This window comes from Pleurodeles waltl, chromosome 10 (genome assembly GCF_031143425.1).
Source record: "Pleurodeles waltl isolate 20211129_DDA chromosome 10, aPleWal1.hap1.20221129, whole genome shotgun sequence".
Classification (NCBI taxonomy): Eukaryota; Metazoa; Chordata; class Amphibia; order Caudata; family Salamandridae; genus Pleurodeles; species Pleurodeles waltl.
In genome coordinates, this window is record NC_090449.1 from 219599320 (window position 1) to 219624559 (window position 25240).

Genomic DNA, 25240 nt, shown 5'->3' on the forward strand with positions numbered 1-25240 from the left:
CATGAGTGTTACACATGTAGAGGGAGGCACCCACTTGCACAGTGTTTTCCCATGGCAGGGGAGCAGTGGGGGAACCATGAGGGGTAAAGGAGAACAGTCAATCTTTACCAAAGGGCCCCTACTTTGGTTGATGTGGAGAGGTTCTCTTGGTGGTTGCAGTTTTAACTGGACATGGAGGCTGCAGTGAAATTGGAATGAGGTTTAAAAGGGGCTTTTGTTTGTGGTACCAGGGTCCCTGGTCCAAGAGGTAGGCGGATAATCTAACATCAGCTTGGGAACTCCCTCACATTGTCAGGAAGAAATTGTCCAAAGAATGGAATGAGGGTAGGATTGCGGGCCACTTTTGGAACTGGCCTCTTCCATATATGATGATCTCACACTTGGATGTTGTTCCTAAAAAAAATGCAAGGTGATTATTGGATGAAACACAATCAGTCTTGGCCAGTAAATGATTTCATTGCTGTCAAGGATGTTTGTGTGAATTATGTTTCGTTGGATGATGCTATTCGGTTGGTTAAGAAAGGTGGAAGGGGTGCTGAATTAGCAAAAAGTGACATTCAAGCTGCTTTTCAGATCTTGCCGATACATCCTGATGACTTATCCTTGTTGGGAATGCAGTTTGAGGACAGGTACTTCCTATGTGTTGTGTCATTTCATGTTCTTTGTTTGAGTTGCTCAGTACTTTCTTGCAATGGACTTTTGCCAGGTGGTCATTGGTTGCCGTGCCACTATCTGGATAATTTATTTCTTTGTTGGACAGGTTTGGTCTGAAGAACGTGTCAGGGCTCTAGCAGCTTTTGAGAGCATAGCACAAGACTTAGGCTTTGCTTTGGCGCCAGAAAAAAACAGAGGGTTCAAGCTCAGTTTTAACATTCTTGGGCTTTGAATTGGACACAATTCTCATGATTGCTAGGTTGCCAGAGTCTAGTGCGTGAGATGACGATTTTCCTTGATGACATGATTGATGAGAGAAAGGTGTAATTGCAGACTGTACAGAAACTGTTAGGGTTGTTGAATTTGAATGTAGAGTGGTCAGAGCAGGTAGGACTTTTTGTAGACAGTTGGGTTCTACCATGTCTGGAGCATTATTGGGTGTGAATTACAGTAGCAGTCAGAGTGGGCTTGCGGTCTTTGCTAAGATTCCAATGAGGTTTAGGTGTAGTGTTTAGACATAAATATTTTGGCAGGTGCAGATTTTTTCTGATGTGGCTGGGGCATATGCTTTTTGCATTTTCTGGGACGGCAGATGGTGTGCTGAACAATGGCCACAACACTGGTTTGAGCATGGCAGAAGTTTTGCATTCCTGGAGTTTTTTCCTTTATTGGTTGCAGTGCAGATTTGGAGCGCCAAACTTGAAAATAGGGCCTTTTTTTCCCCCAAAGTGGACAATATGACGGTGATGGACACGTTGGACTCGGAAGCCGGCGACAACAAGAAACAGTTACCACCCACACCTGAGCATTCAGGGTATGAGGATAGCAGAACTGTTGGTTTCTGTATCTACCAAAAGTACGTACTTTAGTGCTTGGCAGGAGTCTTTACAGTTTGGGCATGCTCATATTAATGTGTGTCGGTGGGATGCTGGAGGGAGGGAGGAAGATTTGATTGACTGTTTTGCATCTCATCAACCAAGGTTTGCCCCACACCACTATTTTGGGGAAACTGGCAGGGGTCTCATTTTACGATAAGTTGTGGTGGGGTTGTGACCCGGCTGCTGGTGAGCTTGTGAGAATAATTTTGTGTGGTTGGGGTAAGTAGAGGTCCAAGTAAACGAAGCTCACTGCACCAGTTATGTTTGATCTGTTGGGCCAATTGTTGTGTACTTTATCTTGAAGCTGCTTTGCCAATATGAGGTAGATGAGTTTCATTTATTGATGGTTTGAATGAAAATGTTTTTGGTGCTTTCAGTGTGTCAGAGTTGCAGGGTGGCAAGGGAGGGGTTATCTTATGGATACGTTTTTATGGAGGGCTGCAGAGTTCGAAAACTGATCTAGCGGGAAGGGGAATGAGGCCATGGTGGCTGCGCAAGGTTTAGGGGATGGGGACAGCGGGAGGGTGAGGGAGTGGCGGGGTGTGGGTGGTGGTGCCGAGTATTGGATTTGGAGGCATTTTGTGAGAGGCCCAAGTAGAAGGAGGGGGAAGATATTTTCTCATGAGGATGGGTCCAAGGTTACAGTATATAAATTCTTGACTGTGTTGAGAATGAGTTTGGATTGTCTCAGTTTGGATAAGAGATCCTATGGGATACAGTCATTTTGTATACGGGTGGCAACGGAGGCAGCGCTACTAGGTTTATCTTGGAGGGACATTAGACAGATTGGTAGATCGTGCTTGCGGTGCTGCAAGAGGTATATCAGAAAGTAAGATTAAGGATGTTTTCTCAACCTTTTGTTCTTGATGTTTGTCTATTATTTCCTTGTAGATGGCATTCTTGGACCCCCCCCTCCATTGCGAAAACGATGACCTGGATTATAGGACACTCATTTATCAGATGGGCTTTGCAACTTGCAGATCAGCAGCATTATGGCGGGACAAGGAGTCATCATGAAGTATTCTGGTGATGAAAGAGTGGAATGTGCTGGGGAAGTTTGCTTCCATTGTTAGCGGAACTGTCTTCCAACACAGGTTGCCCTGTTATGCTGATCATTCATTTTGGGAGGGGGCACGAGATTTTGTGCTGTTATCCGGTTTAACACTGGTGAAGCAGATGAAGGAGGTCTAACATTTGATTAGAAAGCTGTGGTCGGGTAATAGTGTGGTCTGGATGGAATTTGTGCCTCGAAAGAACTGGAGGGGTGCCGTGGAACATTCAGCAGTGGATAAAGCCAGACGAACCTGAAAAGGGTAATGAGGATTTTCGGGCCAGTCCATTGGGATAATGGTGCTGGCTTGTACACATATTAAGGAGGAAGAGAGGCATCTGTTTCGGACAGACCCGGTGCATTTGGAAACGCTTTGGGTATTGGGGTATGTTGTATTGGTTGGGGTCTTTAAGCGAGGAGGAATGCCAGGTTTTGGATTATGCATTAACAAGAAATTCCACTGTTTATAAGTTGTACATAATTACATTTTGTTGATCTACAAGACTGTCGTAATAAAGTGGCCTTCTCGACTATACCAGGTTTGTGGGGTTGTGTTTTTATTGCACAAGGGCCTTACAAAGGTAATGCGGTATCCTGCTAGTGAATTCTGCAAAACTCTACACGCTGCACCCAATGTGAATATTGAAGTAAATCTAGTACAATGAACATTCACATAAAGCCAGAATCCACTATCCTGAACTGATGCCAGGCAGTGAGTAGGGGGATGGATTTGTTTTGGGGTGGGGGGGGGTTCACCGTTTTGCAAAGGATCAATTTAACAAACTACAAATCTAGGAGAGGCTTTAATCCATATTTCTCTTTCATTATTATGGAACTATAAACAGAATCTCTGGTTGAAGCAGGAAATCTAGAACAGATTTATAGCCTGCCATAGCAGGCTATACTGACCATTAGAGGCGTCCTCCAGCATTATAGGCCCCAGCCAAGGGCAAACAAGTCCGCAGTTGGTTCTTTCTGTACTCAGTCAAACTGCTTTTCCTATTTCAGCAGTCAGGGAGATCCCCCCTCCCTCCCTCCAAGGCTCCAGTGACACTCTGAGCTACAGGAGAAGGGAGGCAAGAAGACTTCTGTGTGCCCAAGTCCACAGCCCCTGCTCTCTCTTTCCCCTACCCCATGCACATATCTTGGAGGTATGGGAACGGAGAGGCAAAGATTGTTGATTACACATTCTAATATTAAAAGCAGTAGGCCTAGACCAGCATTAATAGACTGCTAGTGCACCACTGCATTCATCTGCGCTCTCAACATTCCACTACTCTAATGTTGTTTTAATCTTAGTGAAAAATATACAGGAAATTGAGGGACTCAAAAAATTGTAGAACATTTTCTGTGGCAAGCTTCCAGACTGTAAGGAAATTTAGAAACTGGTGGCCTTTGATAAGTGATTGTTCGAACTTGAAGGACTTTGGCATGTGTCTACATAATGTTCTTCCAACCTTTGACTAATACTGTGCTTGCTTGATCTGCATAGAATGGTAGCCTGAACTAGAGGGTGTTTAACAGATTTAAGATGTGAGTGAAAATGTCACTTACACCTTTGGCCGAAAGGTACCTTTGTCATGCCGACTAGTGCTGTGTGTGGAAATCGAATTAATAGGATTTAAAAAGCAATCTTGTCATATGTGCCTTGACTAACAATTAGAGGCAAATGTACCATACACAAAGCAGCAATGGATATGCTATGCCTTGCAAGCCAGTGCCATTCAACATCTTAATTTAATTATAATGAAAATGTCACTTACCCAGTGTACATCTGTTCGTGGCATCAGTCGCAGTAGATTCGCATGTTCTGCAATAGCTCGCCATCTGGTGTTGGGCCGGAGTGTTACGAGTTGTTTTTCTTCGAAGAAGTCTTTCGAGTCACGGGACCGAGTGACTCCTCCTTTTGTCTCCATTGCGCATGGGCGTCGACTCCATCTTCGATTGTTTTTCCCCGCAGAGGGTGAGGTAGGAGTTGAATTGTAGTAATAGTGCCCATGCAATGGAGTGACTAAGTATGCACCTATTTAAGGTTGAGATGATACATATATAAATAATTGAAGGTAACTTCCAAACTGCTACAGGCTCCCGGGGAGGCGGGTGGGCACATGCGAATCTACTGCGACTGATGCCACGAACAGATGTACACTGGGTAAGTGAAATTTTCAGTTCGATGGCATCTGTCGCTGTAGATACGCATGTTCTGCATAGACTAGTAAGCAGTTATTTCCCCAAAAGCGGTGGATCAGCCTGTAGGAGTGGAAGTAGTCTGAAATAATGTCCTTAATACGGCTTGACCTACTGTGGCTTGTTGTGCGGATAACACGTCTACACAGTAGTGCTTGGTGAATGTGTGAGGCGTAGACCATGTGGCTGCCTTACATATTTCTTGCATTGGGATGTTTCCTAGAAAGGCCATGGTAGCACCTTTCTTTCTGGTTGAGTGTGCCCTTGGTGTAATGGGCAGCTGTCGTTTAGCTTTAAGGTAGCAGATTTGGATGCATTTAACTATCCATCTGGCTATACCTTGTTTTGAAATTGGGTTTCCTGCATGAGGTTTTTGAAATGCAATAAAGAGTTGTTTAGTCTTTCTGATGTTTTTTGTTCTGTCAATGTAATACATCAATGCTCTTTTGACATCTAATGTATGTAGTGCCCTTTCAGCTACGGTATCTGGCTGTGGAAAGAACACTGGAAGTTCCACTGTTTGATTTAGATGGAACGGTGAAATAACCTTTGGCAAAAATTTAGGATTGGTCCTTAGGACGACTTTATTTTTGTGTAGTTGTATAAAAGGTTCCTGTATAGTAAACGCCTGAATCTCGCTTACTCTTCTCAGGGAAGTAATGGCGATGAGAAATGCCACCTTCCAGGTTAGGAACTGTATGTCGCAGGAGTGCATGGGTTCAAAAGGTGGACCCATAAGTCTAGTTAGGACAACATTTAGGTTCCATGAAGGAACAGGTAGTGTTCTTGGTGGTATAATTCTCCTAAGGCCCTCCATGAATGCTTTAATGACTGGTATTTTATATAGGGAAGTTGAATAGGTAGTCTGCAGGTATGCAGATATTGCTGCAAGGTGAATCTTAATGGAAGAGAAAGCTAGGTTAGATTTTTGTAAGTGAAGCAAGTAACCCACTACATGTTCTGGAGTTGTGTGTAATGGTTGTATTTGATTAATATGGCAGTAGCAAACAAACCTCTTCCATTTACTTGCATAGCAGTGCCTGGTGGATGGCCTTCTTGCTTGTTTTATGACTTCCATACATTCTTGGGTAAGTTGTAAGTGCCCGAATTCTAGGATTTCAGGAGCCAGATTGCTAGATTCAGCGATGCTGGATCTGGGTGTCTGATCTTTTGGTTGTGCTGTGTCAACAGATCTGGCCTGTTGGGCAATTTGATGCAGGGTACCACTGATAGGTCTAGCAGCGTTGTGTACCAGGGTTGCCTTGCCCAAGTTGGTGCTATCAATATGAGTTTGAGTTTGCTTTGACTGAGTTTGTTTACCAGGTAAGGAAGGAGAGGGAGAGGAGGAAAAGCGTAAGCAAATATCCCTGACCAGTTCATCCATAGGGCATTGCCTTGGGATTGTTTGTGTGGGTATCTGGATGCGAAGTTTTGGCATTTTGCGTTCTCCCTTGTCGCAAACAAGTCTATCTGAGGTGTTCCCCAGAGTTTGAAATAAGTGTTCAGAATTTGGGGGTGAATTTCCCATTCGTGGACCTGTTGGTGATCTCGAGAGAGATTGTCTGCGAGTTGATTTTGTATCCCTGGTATAAACTGTGCAATTAGGCGAATTTGGTTGTGAATTGCCCAATGCCAAATTTTTTGTGCTAGCAGGCTTAACTGCGTGGAGTGCGTCCCCCCCTGCTTGTTTAGATAATACATTGTTGTCATGTTGTCTGTTTTGACGAGAATGTATCTGTGAACTATTATTGGTTGGAAAGCTTTTAGTGCTTGAAAAACTGCTAGAAGTTCTAGGTGATTGATATGCAGTTTTGTTTGATGTACGTTCCATTGTCCTTGTATGCTGTGTTGATCGAGGTGTGCTCCCCACCCTGTCATGGAAGCATCTGTTGTTATTACGTATTGTGGCACTGGGTCTTGGAAAGGCCGCCCCTTGTTTAAATTTATGTTGTTCCACCGCAGAAGCGAGAGGTAAGTTTGGCGGTCTATTAACACCAGATCTAGAAGGTGACCCTGTGCTTGAGACCACTGTGATGCTAGGCATTGTTGTAAGGGCCTCATGTGCAGTCTTGCGTTTGGGACAATGGCTATGCATGATGACATCATGCCTAGGAGTTGTAATACCATCTTTGCCTGTATCTTTTGTGTTGGATACATGCGTTGTATGATGGTGTTGAAATTTTGAATTCTTTGTGGACTTGGAGTGGCTACTCCTTTTGATGTGTCTATTATGGCTCCCAGGTATTGTTGTACCTTGCGTGGCAGAATTTTGGATTTTGTGAAATTGACGGTGAACCCTAGTTTGAAGAGGGTTTGTATGATATGATTTGTGTGATTTGAGCACTCTATTAACGAATGGGCCTTGATTAGCCAGTCGTCTAGATATGGGAACACATGTATTTGCTGCCTTCTTATGTGTGCTGCGACTACCGCTAGACATTTGGTAAAGACTCTTGGTGCGGTTGTTAATCCGAAAGGCAGTACCTTGAATTGGTAATGTATTCCTTTGAATACAAACCTTAGGTATTTCCTGTGCGATGGGTGTATTGGTATATGGAAATAAGCATCCTTGAGGTCTAAAGTTGCCATGTAGTCGTGCAGTTTTAGCAATGGCAATACTTCTTGTAGTGTGACCATGTGGAAGTGGTCTGATTTGATGAAAGTGTTCACTACTCTGAGGTCTAGGATTGGTCTCAGTGTTTTGTCCTTCTTTGGTATCAGAAAGTACAGTGAGTAAACTCCTGTGTTTATTTGTGTGTTTGGCACTAATTCGATTGCATTCTTTTGCAATAGTGCCTGCACTTCTATCTCCAGGAGATTGGAATGGTGTGTTGTTAAATTTTGTGCTTTTGGTGGTATGTTTGGAGGGAATTATAGAAATTCTATGCAATAACCATGTTGGATAATTGCTAGAACCCAAGTGTCTGTAGTGATTTCCTCCCATGCTTTGTAATAATGACCTATTCTTCCCCCCACTGGTGTTGTGTGGAGGGGGTGAGTGACCTGTGAGTCACTGTTTAGTAGTAGGGGCTTTGGGGCTTTGAAATCTTCCTCTATTTCTAGGGAATTGCCCTCCTCTATATTGTCCCCGAAAACCTCCTCTATACTGTCCCTGGTAACTGGACGGTGTGGCTTGTGAGGTGCTGGCTTGTGTGCTTTGACCTCGAAACCCCCCTCGAAAGGGTGTTTTACGGAATGTGCTGTAATTCCCTCTGCTCTGCGGGGAGTAGAGTGCGCCCATGGCTTTGGCAGTGTCCGTATCTTTTTTGAGTTTCTCAATCGCTGTGTCCACTTCTGGACCGAACAGTTCTTTTTCATTAAAAGGCATATTGAGAACTGCTTGTTGAATCTCTGGTTTAAATCCAGACGTTCGGAGCCATGCATGCCTTCTGATAGTTACAGATGTATTAATTGTCCGTGCAGCTGTATCTGCAGCGTCCATGGAGGAGCGGATCTGGTTGTTGGAAATGGTCTGTCCCTCCTCAACCACTTGTTTTGCCCTATTTTGTAAGTCCTTGGGCAGATGTTCAATGAGATGTTGCATCTCGTCCCAGTGGGCTCTGTCATAGCGCGCAAGTAGTGCCTGTGAGTTCGCGATGCGCCACTGGTTTGCAGCTTGTGCTGCGACTCTTTTACCAGCTGCATCGAACTTGCGGCTTTCTTTATCTGGGGGTGGTGCATCTCCAGATGTGTGAGAGTTAGCCCTTTTCCTAGCTGCTCCTACAACGACAGAGTCTGGTGGCAGCTGTGTAGTGATGAAAGCCGGGTCTGTAGGAGGCGCCTTATACTTTTTTTCCACCCTTGGTGTGATTGCCCTACTTTTGACCGGCTCCTTAAAGATGTCTTTTGCGTGCCGGAGCATACCAGGGAGCATAGGCAGGCTTTGGTAGGAGCTGTGGGTGGAGGAGAGGGTGTTGAATAAGAAATCATCCTCGACCTGTTCTGAGTGGAGGCTTACGTTGTGAAATTGTGCTGCTCTAGCCACCACTTGAGAATACGCGGTGCTGTCTTCTGGTGGAGATGGCTTTGTAGGGTATGCCTCCGGACTGTTATCTGACACTGGGGCGTCGTATAGGTCCCATGCGTCCTGATCTTGGTCACCCTGGCTCATGGTGGTGTGAGCTGGGGAGTGTGATGGAGTTTGTGCTGGTGAGACGTTAATCACAGGCGGAGGAGAGGGTGGTGGGGTAACTCTTTTCACCACTTTTGGTTGTGGTGTCTGTTCCGTCTGGAACTCCAACCTTCTCTTTCTCCTAATGGGGGGAAGGGTGCTTATTTTTCCTGTCCCCTGCTGTATGAAGATACGCTTTTGCGTATGGTCCACATCAGTTGCTTGCAGCTCTTCCTCAAACCTATGCTTCTGCATTTGGGAGGTTAGCGAGTGCTCTTCTGTATAAGAGCCTGAAGCTGGGTCGCTTGCAGTTTGTTTCGGCATCGAAACTCTATCTGCGTGTTTTTTCGGCTCCGAGGTGACTCTTTTCTTTTTCGGGGCCGAAACCTCTCGGCGTCGATCTGTTTCGGTGCCGCTGTCTCGGCGTCGAGCCGTGTCGGCACCGGCATCTCGGTGTCGAGGCTTGTCTCCAGCACTTTCTCGGTCCCGAGAAGGCTGCGTGCCGGTGTCTCGACCGGAGTCGGACGATCTCGCCACTGTTTGGGCCTTTTTCGGTGCCGACGGACGGTCACCGATTTTATGGGTCGAGCCATGGCCTGGTGGCAGTGGCGTCCCCTGGGCCTTGTAAATGTTCCTCTGAGTGGTTTTCGACGTCTTACTCACGGTTTGTGTATCGTCGAGTCCTTCGGAGTCTGAGTCTTGGATCGAGAAGGTACCTTCCTCTTCCTCGAACTCCCGTTGGGCTGTCGGTGCGGACGCCATCTGAAGTCTTCTGGCTCGACGGTCTCGGAGTGTTTTTCGGGACCGGAACGCACGACAGGCCTCGCAGGTGTCTTCGCTGTGCTCAGGTGACAGGCACAGGTTGCAGACCAAGTGTTGGTCTGTGTAGGGGTATTTATTGTGGCATTTGGGGCAGAAACGGAACGGGGTCCGTTCCATCGGCGTTCTTCAGCACGCGGTCGGGCCGACCAGGCCCCGACGGAGGATCGAAAAACTACCCCGAAGTGCACCGGAGCTCTTCGATCTTCGATGCGGTGTGGAATCTAAGTACGCCGATCCCGAACGCAACAATACCGACGAAAATCTTCCGAAATTAGCTAATTTTCCGTTCCGAAACTCGGAGCGACAGGAACACGTCCGAACCCGATGGCGGAAAAAAAACAATCGAAGATGGAGTCGACGCCCATGCGCAATGGAGACAAAAGGAGGAGTCACTCGGTCCCGTGACTCGAAAGACTTCTTCGAAGAAAAACAACTCGTAACACTCCGGCCCAACACCAGATGCGAGCTATTGCAGAACATGCGTATCTACAGCGACAGATGCCATCGAACGTTAAATTTCTCTCAAGGCTCTTCAGAGAGAATACTCCAAAACTGCGTATAGCTACTTTTCTCTTTTTGGAACAAAGCGTTTGCTTAACAGGGATGAAGGAAAAATTCTGTAAAATTAACCTGAATTAGCACAGCCTTGTCCTCTACAGTGTATTCAGAGGTCTACTTTATCAGCCATATTTTTCAACATCTACGTTTTACCCCAAGTCATGAGGCTATTGTAACATTATTAATTCTGATGATTTTTATGTAGCACATTTTGATCTGACACTGCATGAAAAGTTTTTTTTACTGTTCTTCATTAGACTACAGATGAATCTTAAGATTCGCTGATCTCTCTAAGAGATTTTCTGCACCTTCTAATCTGTGCTCACTGCTTCTCTATAAACTGCTAGATCTCTTAACTGAAGTCTTATAAGAAGATTGACCCTTTTCCAGTCTCTCACTCCAGTAGTTTTTTCTTCATATAATCAGGATGGCACGAGGGAAGACAAGAGTGCGAGCAGGGTGACAATGTTTATTTTAAAAGAAGGAAAAGAGGTAAGGGTCAGGGTGAGCTGTGCTGCTGAAAGACAGGAGGAGAAACCTGCTCCACGGAGTCCTCCAAAACCTCGACACAAGTTGCAAGAAAGGGAGTGCATAGTCAGCATTTGAAATGTTTTGGGAAAAGGAATTAAAATGATTACATTAGTAGTACCAACATGGACCCATGAAAGTGAATTAAGACTTTCTACCAAAATCTTGATGAAGCTCTAGTTCATCATGGAGATCATTCACAATACGAATTCCTGTCACAAAATAAGGCACCAGGAACAGCGTTCTACTACATCAACAGTAACAGGACTAGCGTCCTCTCAGCCTGCGTCCTCTTTCAGCACACCACATTTTCTATGACTGAGGCGACCACTCGGAATGCGAGAAAGCACAAGGACATCAAAGACTCAAAAAAGGTCGGCTTTGTCCTGCAACAATTTAGGTTTTGAGAAGCAAAGGACAGGGAGGCATTCAGATGCATTCAGCCTGGCAATGAGCAAACGCTAATAAAGTTTCCAACACAAAAATGTTTTCTACAACAATTTAACGTATTTGGACAACACCACATTATTACTTGGAAAAAACTGTTCAGTAAAAGAAAGAGAGGCCTTGTGTACATGCTAGTCAGACAGGTATACCACCTTCCACAACATTTATTACAGCAGCAATCCTAGTGTGCCTCTGAATGGATGTGCCGGATGAATGATTGACTGTCTTTTAAAGCTATACCCCAATCAGCCATCACATAACATATAGTCGATGCCCGATTGATCCTAAGCAGCTTCGACATTTTTTATAAGGACTGAGACACCTTCCAGTACCGGCAACCTTCAAATGTCAACTGAAGTGAGCTGGATATCCACTTAAGAGTAAATATACTTTTAACCTTGTAGTTTCGCCCACTGCTTGCTTGACAGACACATGCCTTAAGAGTGCTCTTGTCCCACAGGCAATCTAGAGGAAGCATAGAATATACTTAGCTACACTAACTATGCTGCTCTTGATACAAGATTCCTATTTTTTTCCATCAATGTCACTTCCCAAAATGTAATTAACACCACAATGAAGATTTTATAAGTGGTCTGCATCTGCTGAGCAATGTTCCACACTTACCTCAAAACAGAATCAATAATTAAGCAATAAAAAAACATCCACCCAGCTGGATGTTTTGAAGGGAACAACTATGAAGAACTGACTAGCACCAGCAACATTTTAATGGGTCAGTCTGAATATGCATTATCATGTAATGAAAAGAATCCAGTCCAAATGGGAGAACCTGTCCAGCACATGAAAATCCAACTAAAGAGCTTGTGAGAGCTATCAATCAAGCTAATAGGCTGGAAGTTTAGTGGGGAGAGACCTTAGGCCCTTTTTTGTAAATCGGGATAATCAATGTTCCCACCCACATAGGGGGCACAGAAGATCCACCCATTATAGTATAAAAGTAGAAAGCAAATGAAGCACTCCAAATGTCCTTATCACCTTTAAACAAGCCCCCCAGTACATTATCCAACACTTGTGCTTTCCCAAGAGTAATCAGATCAATCACTTTGGCAACTTCACTAACAGAAAAGGGCCTAAAGTCACAATCATTTTGCCTCATAATGGCCGCTCCCACAAGGGCACCCACTACACAACTGCCCTCTTCAGGAACCACTATCTCTACTTGAGCCCATATGCAATATGTCAAACCCACAACATCTGGCTCGACATTCATTATAATAATGTCTATTTGAAGGACCTGGATGCCCATCATATCCTGCTCATGACAGTCCCCACTCCTGTCACATGAAAACAAACTAGATAAATGGTATACCCAAGCAGCTGCCGTTATGCTGCTGACCACTGGAGTGACTGGCTCAAAGCCCCTACTGGCCAAAATTTGCAAAAAATCTTGTTGATCTTTCCCTTTGACTGTTGTCAACAAGGCTTCCCATTTGGCCACTTCACAGTCTTTCTTGGGCCTTAATATTGCAGCTTTGTATTAGTACCTGGCTTCCGGGATTTAAGATCTATCTCTTCCCATGCCACTGGCTACGGCATGCCTTGCTGCCCTACAGGATTTAACATATCAAGATGCCATTTTGGCCCTTTTAGGAAGTGACCTACACTCAACCGGGAAGAATTTCTTTAGGGAGGAGAACATCGAAATATGAATGGCATTAAATCCTGCTCAAAAGGCAGAATCAAGATGGTTCACTCCCATGATCTGCACAGCTTCGAGGGAAGAAATGAGCACCTCATAGATCTGTGTCAGAATGACTGAGGAATCAACTGCATTGTTCCATTTTACCAAACAACTGTTACTGGTAAGTATAAGCCTCCTGTAAAATGTTTTGTTACTGCAACTAGAAATGCTGGAACCCAATTATCTCAGATTATGACCAAAGCATTATGGTTGCTATCCTGCTGTGGAATCACCTCCATATTTATAAATTGTGAAAACAATCTAATGTCCAACAATATGTAGTCTATACAACTAGTACTACCCTGCTGATTAAAAGTATGCCTTATCTCCATATTAGATGAGCTCTCCAAATCCAGGCTCTTAAGCCATTATTCAGGGTAAAAGCATTTAACAGCAGGGTGGCAGCACACCATTTTCTAATAGGGGGAAGTGAAAGCGTGAGCACAGCCAAAGCTTCATCCTTTTCACCGCTAAGGGTGCCAGGGTCGAGGCCAAGGGGTTCAAAACTGCAAATGAAATTGTCCGCCACAATCCTAAAATAGCCAATTGGGAGAGACGATAGGTGGACATTGATTAAGGCAGTAATGGACAAATTGGTCCTAGTGCTCTGCAATAAACATTATACATACAATATGGGATACAAGAGGGAAACTGCAAGACTGTGCACAAAACATCAGGGGGAAGCAAGATCAATAATTTTAGGTGGACATGACAGGGCAGTTTTAATCTAGATTGGAAGCCCCACTGAAGGCCGGCCTTCCCCTGGTGAGGAAGCTGGTAGGTCAAAGCTAGCAAACCCTGATTGAAACTGAGAGGATATGGCTCAGATCTCCTGGAACAAGCAAATATCAAGTTGGCTAAAAACTTGGACCAGTCAAAGCATGAAATTTTGTTCTTGATGCCAGCAAGATTCCAGGAGACAATCATTGTGTAGGTGTTAATTTTGGTCAGAGGGACAACCCATATCAGATGAACAATGGGCATCATAAAGTGAACATGAAAGGCCTTCAGCTGCAGGTAAATGAATAATATTAGAGTGGGAACCCACTTCCATACCCACCTCAGTGTAGGAGATTCTGTCCCCTTCCAGGAAAGTTAAGCGTCAGTTGCTACAATCCAGGTCAGATAGAGGAAGATTCTTATTAAGAGAAGGAACAGTAAAGGCACCAATGGCATCCACTTCTGTCCAGCTGCAGTGGTGAAGCAGGTTGGTAGAAATAGCCTACCAGAACAACGCTGACAGCTGCTCATATTCTGCCAGTCCTGCGACCAGTTTTAATTAGGTATAGAGCCACACTGGGATATCTGCAGTTTATTACCCCAAGTCCTCTTATCAAAGCTTTGCTAAATGGCCAATCCACCCACGATTAGTGTGTCATTATACTATGAAATAGAAAAGTCAGTGTTTTGAGACACCAGTGACATACTTTATTTTTGAGCTCAGGGTACGATGCCTCCTTGGGGGGGAGGGGGAGACTGTACTCAGACTAAGATCGCCACATATGGGCAGCAATCAGGGGACAAGTTTAAACTAAGCTGGATGGGGGTAGAGCAGCACTATGATGTTGACACCTGAAGACGTGGGCTAGATATGGGGCTACGAGCCCCTCCTTGATCTTGAAGAACATGACTGCTATTCTACTAGCTGATGTTATCAAGTGCCCCGCCCCCAATACTGAGGGAACCGAATTGGTGTTGGAAAGAGATAAACCAGTGTGTGGTAAAGACCTGTAAGTTGGGGGTACAGTTTGTATCGCTAGGTCTGGCCCAATTGCTAAAGGAAGCCTGTGCTGAGGGTTGAGTCTGTACTTGTGGCACTAACAAAATGTTGAGTTTAGAATTTAGATCCCGGATAGCACCTTCCGAGGAGACTATCCTGTCCACCAAAAGAGCAATTGATGAAGCCACAATGGATTTAACATTCTCCACAGCACTATCCCAGATTTTGGTGCCTCGCCTCTCTTACTATTAATGTCACATGATGTCAGCCTGAAGCAGGTTAGACCCTGTTCTCGTGCAGAAACTGTCAGAGGAAAGGGCTATGGACCTCTGCTTTTGACTTAGCCCAGGGAAGGTCCCATGCTCAGTTTTTCTCTTCTTCCTGGTGGAAGGTTTGCAAAGGCTAGTACTAGCTGAAACATCATTATTAGTCACTCACTTTGAAATCAATGGGGGGGGGGGCTTGATCACTGTCCTTGACAGGAGGTGAGCTCTTACAAATTAGGAAAGTTGCATCAGTTGTACCAGGTGGTGACAGTGTCAGTCTCGATTAAAGACTGCTTTGCCCCACTCCCATATCAAGGGACAGGCGCCTCTCTATTTCCTTTGCGATAACACCCACTGCATGCTCAAGAAATGAGTCAAGTGTGGTTTAGCAGTAACACTGTCTTTTTCTCCAACCTCTTTCTTTTTGCATATGCTAACCAACCAAGGAGGTGCACAGGACACAGCCCAAAAAACAAGACAACATTGCCTAAGGACTAGCCAAAGGACTCACCACCAATGGCGTTTAGTCACAACAGTCAAGGGCGGTGGCCCAGCCTCTTCCAGGCAATGATGGGCGAAGACACGATCTGTCTTTGCCCAGGCACATCCCATGCTGCGGGACGTGGCTCATGCTATAAAGCACACGGTCAGTCCTTGGCCTCTCCTGGAACCACAAAGTATGCTTGGGGATGAAGTCTCACCCCGGCGGCTAGTAAAGCTGGTGAAAGTGCGGGCAGGGAAACGCTTCTCTAATCAGGAACCCGCGCTGCGGGATGCGGCTCATGCTATTAGTGCGCCCGTCCGGCCTCGGCCCCTCCAAGAGCCACAAAGCACACCGGGGGTGAAGTTCCTCCCCCACCGACGGCCAATAAAGCAGGTGAAACTGCAGTCAGAGAACCGTTTCTCTAATCAGGGTAATAACACAATTAAGAGAAGTCAGAATGGGATGCACAATGTAAAGAATAGATTATATTAGTTGAATATTAGAGAGGTCCAGTTCTCCACAACAGATTACAGTTTGGCCTGCGACCTTCAGCAAGCGTTGGCAAACTCACCCAAACACAAGTAAAGTCTCCCTCACCTGCCTAGGTCTTGTAGTGTTTAGATCATTTAGATCATTGTAAAAGGGTCAGGTTTGTAGCCAGTAGCAGTAGTTAGCATTTTGTAAGAGGAAATCATAGAATTCCATGCTGAAAATTGTAAAAAAAATCTTTCAGGTTTTTAGAGGAACGTTAGAGGGAGAGCTAAATACTCTCAATCCTGTGTGTAAATGAGTTCCATAACAATAAAATGAAGTCATGTGTTGGGTGAAGGGCCAGCTGGAAACCTGCTTTCCGTTATTTTAATTTGTAGAACTAAATGGAAAGCAGGGCAGACTTTTAAACCGCTGTTTCCGATTTTGAAACTATTTATTAGACTGCTACAGAAAGTTGTATCTTAAACACTGCAAAGCGTGGAGATATTCCAATTTGTGGCTCTTATTACTAGAAATCTTTATGGTAATCGAGGCATCTTCAGCCTGCTCAATTAACAAAGGAATGGTAGCCCATTTGTTCTGTAATATTGACTAGGCCAATGCAGCTAAACACATTATACCACTATACCTGGGCTTCCAAGTGTAAACGGATAATACCAACATTTCAGCCATATGAGAGTTCTGGTCAGTGCACCAATAACTCATTCACACAGATCAGAACTAGATGCACCAGAGTTGGGTGTGTATGAATTCATGGAAGATTAATAGCATGATGCAGGGCTCAGATGAGCTCTCCATGGTCCCTCTTGTAGAGCCTTTATCTAAAGCCACAATAGCACCTACAGATGTCCACCTTCCAGAATCTTAAAAACATACGAGTCGCACACTTCCGACCTGAGGGCAACACTTTCTCCACAATGCCTTTTACTATTAGTGCTTCTCCCATTGTAATACTAATGATCCTAGCCTGATGCAATAGCATTTACCAGTTAGCCTCCTGTAAATATCAGAAGCAGACATTAAAAGGTAATAAGCCAAAATACTAAGGGTAGCGGATGGTATATCATGAACCTTTTGACCTTCAACATTGGCCCTTTGTCTCAGTCTTAGATGCTCAATAGTCTCTGCTAAAGGGGATGGTAAAGGGGTGCTGCCTTTAGGGCCCCTGAGACCAGGAGTAGTAAGGGAAGTGCCAAGTGTACTGGTTTTAACAGCTACCGTTAGCTACTACTAAATAACATCCAGAGAAACACCAGAAAATGCAAAGCCAAGCAGCTGCCATGACCGTCACTTTACAAGGAAACATCACTCCAGCAACAAAAGGACTACAGTGGCTCCCCAAGACCCAACATACATACGGCAAAGTGCATCATGTAGAGCATAATGCAGTGTATGTATCAGCTCCTACTCACCGCTTCAGAATGTTCTTTCAACATCAGGTGCTTCACTCTTTCTCATATAACAATATATTCATTAGTCAAGCTCCTGAGGTAGATGCCTTAAAATGTGTAGTTCCATTATTTCTCTGTGAAAACACCTTCCTCGAGAGGCAAAAAACACTAAAAACATATCTCCTCCAGGCAGCAGTGTTGGACCATAACCCCCCCTCCCTCACCCATACCACAACTAGCAGACAATTAGAGCTGGGCCATCGCATTGAAGGCCACTAAAATGATGTGATTCTGTGGCTGTGAGGTTTTCTGCATGATTATGGATTTGCCACGCTATTGGTCATCTACTGCATAAACTGCAGATTTTACCAAAAAATTTGTTTGTAGCTAATGGGGTCAAAAGGTACTAAAAACATACAGACACGTTCCGATGCAGTATAAAGTCCTTCACATAGGAGGCCTGGTCTTCTTTCAGTTGTTTATTGCTGTATTTGGTTGTTAACCTGCTTATGAGCTGACATTTTTGCCCAGATAGTGCCACTATCTATAAAAATGACAAAATAATTAAGAAATACTATCAAAAAATGTACCACATCATGAAGCATGTTTTGACTTTTCGGGATGCATAATTTAGTCAACCCTGCATCATAATTTGGTCCTCCCCTGCCGCATAATTTCAATTTCCTTGATCATAGTCAAGCAGGCCATGTGAATTCCTGTACTACTCATTACAAACAGATGCGATGCCTGGATGCGGCCGTAAGGTGACCTAAGAGTTATATAAAAAGGACATAGACTACACAGTTGATCAAACCATAGAAAGTAATGAACTGTATTCAATGGTTTTAAACAATGAGAGACCATTAATACATACCAGAGTTATTGCATGTGAAAGGGAGCACCTCAGCATGTAGCCAGTCTGCCTTAATTCTACACCCGACACATCTTCTTCCAACACTTCCAGTTCCAGAGATTTGTTCTTCCAGCACCAGTCTTCGTGTACAATACTAACTAAAAGCAGAATCAGAAAATTAAATTTCTACACTCCATTGCTTTTCCACATTATTCCATGCTGTATTTGTGCAAGTCACGGAGACCAATATTTGCTGTAAAAACACCAAAGGCATGTGAGTAGGTATGACTTCGGCACTACATTATAACAACTAAACGAAATCTAGATGCATCATTTATCCGGTCCACGGCTTCTGATTTATCAACACATTAAAATGAGTTTAACATTAACGGGTAAGTGGTGATTCCCCTAAGAACCATGCTCCAATAAACAGTTTTATTGGGAACAAGTGCCAACCGTGATCCATTCATGAAAATAGCTTCTACTGGCACCACTGTCAAAGCTAATTACACCTGTAAATTAAACCTACAAGCACAGTTTTTTAACAGTATGAATACATGTATATGATTCACAATACGCGAATTTGCAATCGCCAGTAGTATTAGTAGAAGAAAATATGTAATTCCCATACATACTTGATATAGAAATACAAATAAACAAAAGCATCTTAAATATTTATTTTTTATTCTAGCATAATTTCTAGTGCCCCGTGTATGGAACGTGGCAGGAGAAAGGGGGCGTTCTGGTTTGAACTGCCTTGGGAAGTTTGGGAACACCTTGGTAAATGGAACGTTTGCAGGGACTTTAAAAACTTTTCCATAACTTTTTCTCACCATAGAACTGTGCAGAGATTTGCACCTTTCAGGAGCAGAGGTAAATATGTTTCAAAAGGGAGAATAATAAGGGAACATCCTCAAAACTGGTGTTAATGGAGTAGGTGTTTCTTCACTGACACTGAAAACATATTCCCTGTGAAGAAGAACATTTCCATTTTTTACACGCAACTGTCCTAATGCAATACATTCTTGCATGTGTAAACTAAGTAATTTTACACATGCAAGAACGAATTGACATTTTCATAATGGGAATTTGAAAATGTACTCTTAAAAACCTGCATCAGTCACCCCTTAATAGGCATACTCTTATTACTGGAATTTTGCATACTACTATAGATAGATTTACATATTAAATATAGTATATATGCAGATGTGGCAGGATGCAAGGTGTTACATTTGTATAACAAGGTAAAATCACACTGAAGGGACCATGCGGCTATTAGGAAAGCTGTTTTGCTGTGTAAAGTCATTTTGTACAGGTCATTGATTGTCAAAGCCACTGGAATTGTCTGATTCAGCGCAGCAGCCTTATGCCAATTGCCACTTAATCCACATTCTGAATAATTTCAAATTTTAGCCAAAAAAAGTGTTCATAGATCAAAACTGATTACATTTTACAAAAAATGCACAGCTCGTAGTGCTGGGTAGTATTGGGAGACCCTTTTCCGATCGCTGCATTGAGATATTAAAATACAACTAGTGAAGCTAAACATTTGCCCAGACAGAAATAATACATATTGAAATGGCAAAATGCTGGATGCTTAAACCCACATACACTGCCTTTTCTTGCCACATAATTTAGTTGCCCCGAAAGCATACATTTGGTCTCTATTTTTGCATAATTACAACCGCCCAAGCATAGCATGATACTGTTAAACATTGATGGCTACTTTCAGTAGTGGTGGAGCCCCAGCAGGATCACGCAAAATGACATCATTCGGGGTGCAGAGTGAAAAGCATCCTCTACAGCTGCAGAGACTTGTGATTCTACAGGAAATTCAGGTGCCACTTTATACTCAAACGTCCCTAATACAGAGGCGGCGGGGCCTACAACTACAACTAATTACTTTTCATAGCCAAAACAGTCTCACCAAACATTCGCCATTCATTCTGGTCAGTTAATCAATATTCAAACAGCTTACGCCCTGCACTGTATTATTCGAAGTCACAGCGTTGATAATGAGAAAGGTCAGAAGCGAATGTTACATAAATAGGGCGAAAGGGAAGAGAACAACTATTGACAAACTATAGACAACCCATTGCCGTGACTATCTCAGAAACTGTATTAACACATAAACAAATCTTACTTTTGTATTTGCCAGGCAAAACGTTCTCAAACATGAAAGCAGCTGTGTTGGACTTTACAGAAAGCTGAATATTACGTTTCTCTCCCTGACGACTCATGGGCTGCAAAGTGACTGTGACATCACCACAAGCATCTGCAGAAACAAATTAATAATCATTCTCAATAACAAACTAACAAAATAGATACAACATTAAAGGTGGATGTAAAAATAATCATAATTAATTTGATGTACAATACATAATGCAAAAAACTAAGCTATCAGTGAAGACATCTCATATTGTATTATTTATATGAATATACACATATATGGAAAATGTCACTTACCCAGTGTAAATCTGTTCGTGGCATGAGACGCTGCAGATTCACATGCTGTGCATTATCCTGCCATCTAGTGTTGTGCTCGGAGTGTTACAAGTTGTTTTTCTTCGAAGAAGTCTTTTCGAGTCACAAGACCGAGGGACTCCTCCCTTTCGGCTCCATTGCGCATGGGCATCGACTCCATCTTAGATTGTTTTCCCCGCAGAGGGTGAGGTAGGAGTTGTGAATATACTAGATGTGCCCAGGCAATGGAGTATGTATGTATGTACATAATGTGTATTAAAATAATATTTATTTACAAATTTAAAATTTTAATTCAACTAATAATGGCTACAGGCTCCCAGGGAGGTGGGAGGGTGCAACTGAATCTGCAGCGTCTCATGCCACGAACAGATGTACACTGGGTAAGTGACATTTTCCGTTCGGTGGCATGTGTGGCTGCAGATACACATGCTGTGCATAGACTAATAAGCAGTAATCTCCCCAAAAAGCGGTGGCTTAGCCTGTAGGAGTTGAAGTTGTCTGAAATAATGTTCTTAATACAGCCTGTCCCACTGTGGCTTGTTGTGTTGCTAACACATCTACACAGTAATGCTTAGTGAATGTATAAGGCGTAGACCAGGTGACTGCCTTATAAATTTCTGTCATAGGTATATTCCCCAGAAAAGCCATTGTTGCGCCTTTTTTCCTAGTGGAATGCGCTCTTGCTGTAATAGGTAGATCTCTTTTTGCTTTAATATAGCAAGTTTGAATACATTTAACTATCCATCTGGCAATGCCTTGTTTGGATATAGGATTACCTGCATGAGGTTTTTGGAAGGCTACGAACAATTGTTTTGTTTTACGAAATTGTTTTGTTCTGTCAATGTAATACATTAGTGCTCTTTTTATCTCTAATGTGTGTAAGGCTCTTTCGGCTGAGTCTGGTTGTGGAAAGAATACTGGGAGTTCCACTGTTTGGTTTAGGTCGAATGGCTATATGACCTTTGGTAGGAATTTGGGATTTGTACGGAGAACCACTTTATGTTTATGTATTTGTATGAAGGGTTCTTGTATAGTAAATGCTTGTATCTCACTTACTCTTCTAAGTGATGTTATAGCTACTTTCCAAGTTAAGTATTGCATTTCAGAAGAGTGCATGGGTTCGAATGGTGGTCTCATGAGTCGTGTTAATACAATATTAAGGTTCCACGAAGGTACTGGTGGTGTTCTTGGGGGTATGATTCTTTTTAGTCCCTCCATAAATGCTTTGATGACTGGGATTCTAAAAAGCGATGTTGAATGTGTAATCTGCAGATAGGCAGATATTGCTGTGATATGTATTTTAATTGAAGAGAATGCTAGCTTAGACTTTTGTAAGTGTAATAAGTAGCTTACAATGTCCTTTGCGGAAGCATGTAGTGGTTGAATCTGATTAGTGTGGCAGTAGTAAACAAATCTTTTCCATTTGTTTGAGTAACAATGTCTTGTAGTAGGTTTTCTAGCTTGTTTAATGACCTCCATACATTCTTGTGTAAGGTCTAAGTGTCCAAATTCTAAGACTTCAGGAGCCAGATTGCTATATTGAGCAATGCTGGATTAGGGTGTCTGATCTGTTGTTTGTGTTGAATTAACAGATCTGGCCTGTTTGGTAATTTGATGTGAGGTACTACTGATAAGTACAACAGTGTTGTGTACCACGGTTGGCGAGCCCAGGTTGGTGCTATGAGTATTAGTTTGAGTCTGTTTTGACTTAGTTTGTTTACCAGATAGGGAATGAGTGGGAGAGGGGGAAAAGCGTAAGCAAATATCCCTGACCAACTGATCCATAACGCATTGCCCTTGGATTGAGGGTTTGGGTACCTGGACGCGAAGTTTTGGCATTTTGCATTTTCTTTTGTTGCGAATAGGTCTATTTTTGGTGTTCCCCAGCGTAGGAAGTAATCCTGTAGGATCTGGGGATGAATTTCCCATTCGTGTGTTTGCTGGGGATCTCGACTGAGATTGTCGGCCAACTGGTTCTGAATGCCTGGGATGTATTGTGCTATTAGGCGAATATGATTGTGAATTGCCCAATGCCAAATTTTTTGTGCTAAGAGGCACAGTTGTGACGAGTGTGTCCCTCCTTGTTTGTTGAGATAATACATTGTTGTCATGTTGTCGGTTTTGACAAGAATGTGATTGTGGGCTATCAGTGGTTGAAATGCTTTTAATGCTAGAAACACTGCTAGCAGTTCCAAATGATTTATGCGGAGTTGTTTTTGTTGATTGTCCCATTGACCCTGTATGCTGTGCTTGTTGAGGTGTGCTCCCCACCCCATCATGGAAGCATCTGTTGTTATCACATCTTGAGGCACTGGGTCTTTGAATGGCCGCCCTTGGTTTAAATTTACAGGGTTCCACCATTGAAGTGAGAAGTGTGTCTGGCGGTCTATCAACACTAGATCTTGAAGTTGACCCTGTGCTTGTGTCCATTGTTTTGCTAGGCACTGTTGTAAGGGCCGCATGTGTAATCTTGAGTTTGGGACAATGGCTATGCATGAAGACATCATGCCTAGAAGTTTCATTACAAACCTTACTGGGTTGTGTTGGTTTGGCTGTATGCTTGATGTTATATTTTGGAACGCTTGGACCCTTTGTGGACTTGGAGTGGCAATCGCTTTTTGTGTGTTGAGTGTTGCTCCCAAGTATTGTTGTATTTGGGATGGCTGCAGATGTGATTTCTGGTAATTTATAGAAAACTCTAGTTTGTGTAGAGTTTCTATAACGTACTGCGTGTGAAGAAGACACTGTTGTTGAGTGTTGGTTTTTATTAGCCAGTCATCTAAGTATGGGAATACGTGCATGTGCAGTCTCCTTATGTGAGCGGCTACTACTTACTGCAAGGCATTTTTGTGAATACCCTTGGGGCTGTTGTTATCCTGAACAGGAACACTTTGAATTGATAGTGTACGCCGTGTATTACAAACCTTAAGTATTTTCTGTGAGAAGGACGGATGGGTATGTGAAAGTAGGCATCCTTGAGATCTAACGTTGACATGTAGTCCTCCTTTTTTAGTAAGGGAACCACGTCTTGAAGTGTTACCATGTGGAAGTGATCCGGCTTGATGAAGAGATTCAGTGTTCTGAGGTCTAATATAGGTCTTAACGTTTTGTCCTCCTTTGGAATTAGGAAATATAGGGAAAGACGCCTGTTCCTTTCTGATGGTTGGGTACTAACTCTATTGCTTGTTTTATTAATAATGCTTGGACCTCTAGTTGTAATAGGTCTAAGTGTTGTTTGGACATATTGTGTGCCCTTGGGGGCACATCTGGCGGGAAATTTGTGAATTTCAATGCAATAACCATGTTGGATAATGGATAGGACCCATGCATCCGTAGTAATGTGTGTCCAGTTTTGATAGTATGCGGTAAGTCTCCCCCCCACTGGTGTTAAGTGTTGGGGTTTTGTGACATTGAAGTCACTGTTTGGTTTGGCTTGTTTTAGGTGTCTGGAACTTTCCCCTTCCTTTTGGGGATTGTCCACCTCTATATGAGCCACAAAACCCTCCCCTCTGGTATTGTGCCTGATAGGTGGGTCTGGTTTGCGAGGTGGAAGGCTCTGGTGTTTGCATTCGAAACCCCCTCTAAATTGTGGCTTTCTAAATGTGCCTCTGCCCTGTGGGGAGTAGAGCACGCCCATGGCTTTGGCCGTGTCTGTGTCCTTTTTTAATTTTTCAATTGCTGTGTCCACTTCCGGCCCAAACAATTGTTCCTGGTTAAAAGGCATCTTCAACACTGCTTGTTGGATTTCTGGCTTGAATCCAGAGCTTCGTAATCATGCATGCCTGCGAATGGTTACTGCAGTGTTGACCGTTCGTGCTGCCGTGTCTGCCGAGTCTAATGCGGACCTTATTTGGTTGTTGGATATTGCTTGTCCTTCTTTCACAACCTGCTGGGCAGTTTCTGGTGTTCTTTGGGCAAGTGTTGTATAATGTGTTGCATCTCGTCCCAGTGTGCCCTGTCGTAGCGAGCAAGTAGGGTTTGTGAGTTTGCGATCCGCCATTGATTGGCTGCCTGCGCTTCCACTGGTTTGCCCGCTGCATCAAACTTCCTACTCTCTTTGTCAGGCGGTGGAGCGTCTCCTGACGATTGAGAGTTTTCTCTCTTTCTTGCTGCTCCTACAGCCACCGAGTCTGGTGTAAGTTGCTGTGTTATAAACACAGGATCCGTTGGGGGAGGCTTGTATTTTTTCCTCCACCCTAGGCGTGATAGCCCTTCCTTTGACTGGCTCCTGGAATACCTGTTTTGCATGTTTGAGCATGCCCGGGAGCATTGGCAGAATCTGGTAGGAAATGTGGGTGGATGCCAAGGTGTTGAACAGGAAATCATCCTCTATTGGCTCATAGTGCATTGCTACATTGTGGAACGTAGCTGCCCTTGATAGTACCTGCGTATATGCAGTACTGTCCTCTGGAGGTGACGGCTTTGTTGGGTAACAGTCCAGACTGTTGTCTGATACTGGTGCATCATACAAGTCCCATGAATCAGGATCATCCTGCGTCATCCCTGTATGCGTAGGTGAATGCATAGGTGGTGAGTGTAGTGGGGAAGGTTGTGGAGAAAAACTTGGTGGTGGTGTTTTTTCTCTGGCCACCTTCTCCTTTGGCTGCATTTCTGA

General features: G+C 43.7%; 1 protein-coding gene across 1 annotated transcript in view; it reads right to left on the minus strand.

Moving 5' to 3' along the window:
* LOC138261343 (BOS complex subunit NOMO1-like) overlaps positions 1-25240 on the minus strand; it is a 369916-nt gene that overhangs the window by 197491 nt on the left and 147185 nt on the right. Inside the window, exons 14-15 of the mRNA XM_069210191.1 lie at positions 20285-20416; positions 18163-18299 (exon numbers count right to left, since the gene is read on the minus strand). Of these exons, the coding sequence (XP_069066292.1) occupies positions 18163-18299; positions 20285-20416 (269 nt within the window). The remainder of the gene's footprint in view (positions 1-18162; positions 18300-20284; positions 20417-25240) is intronic.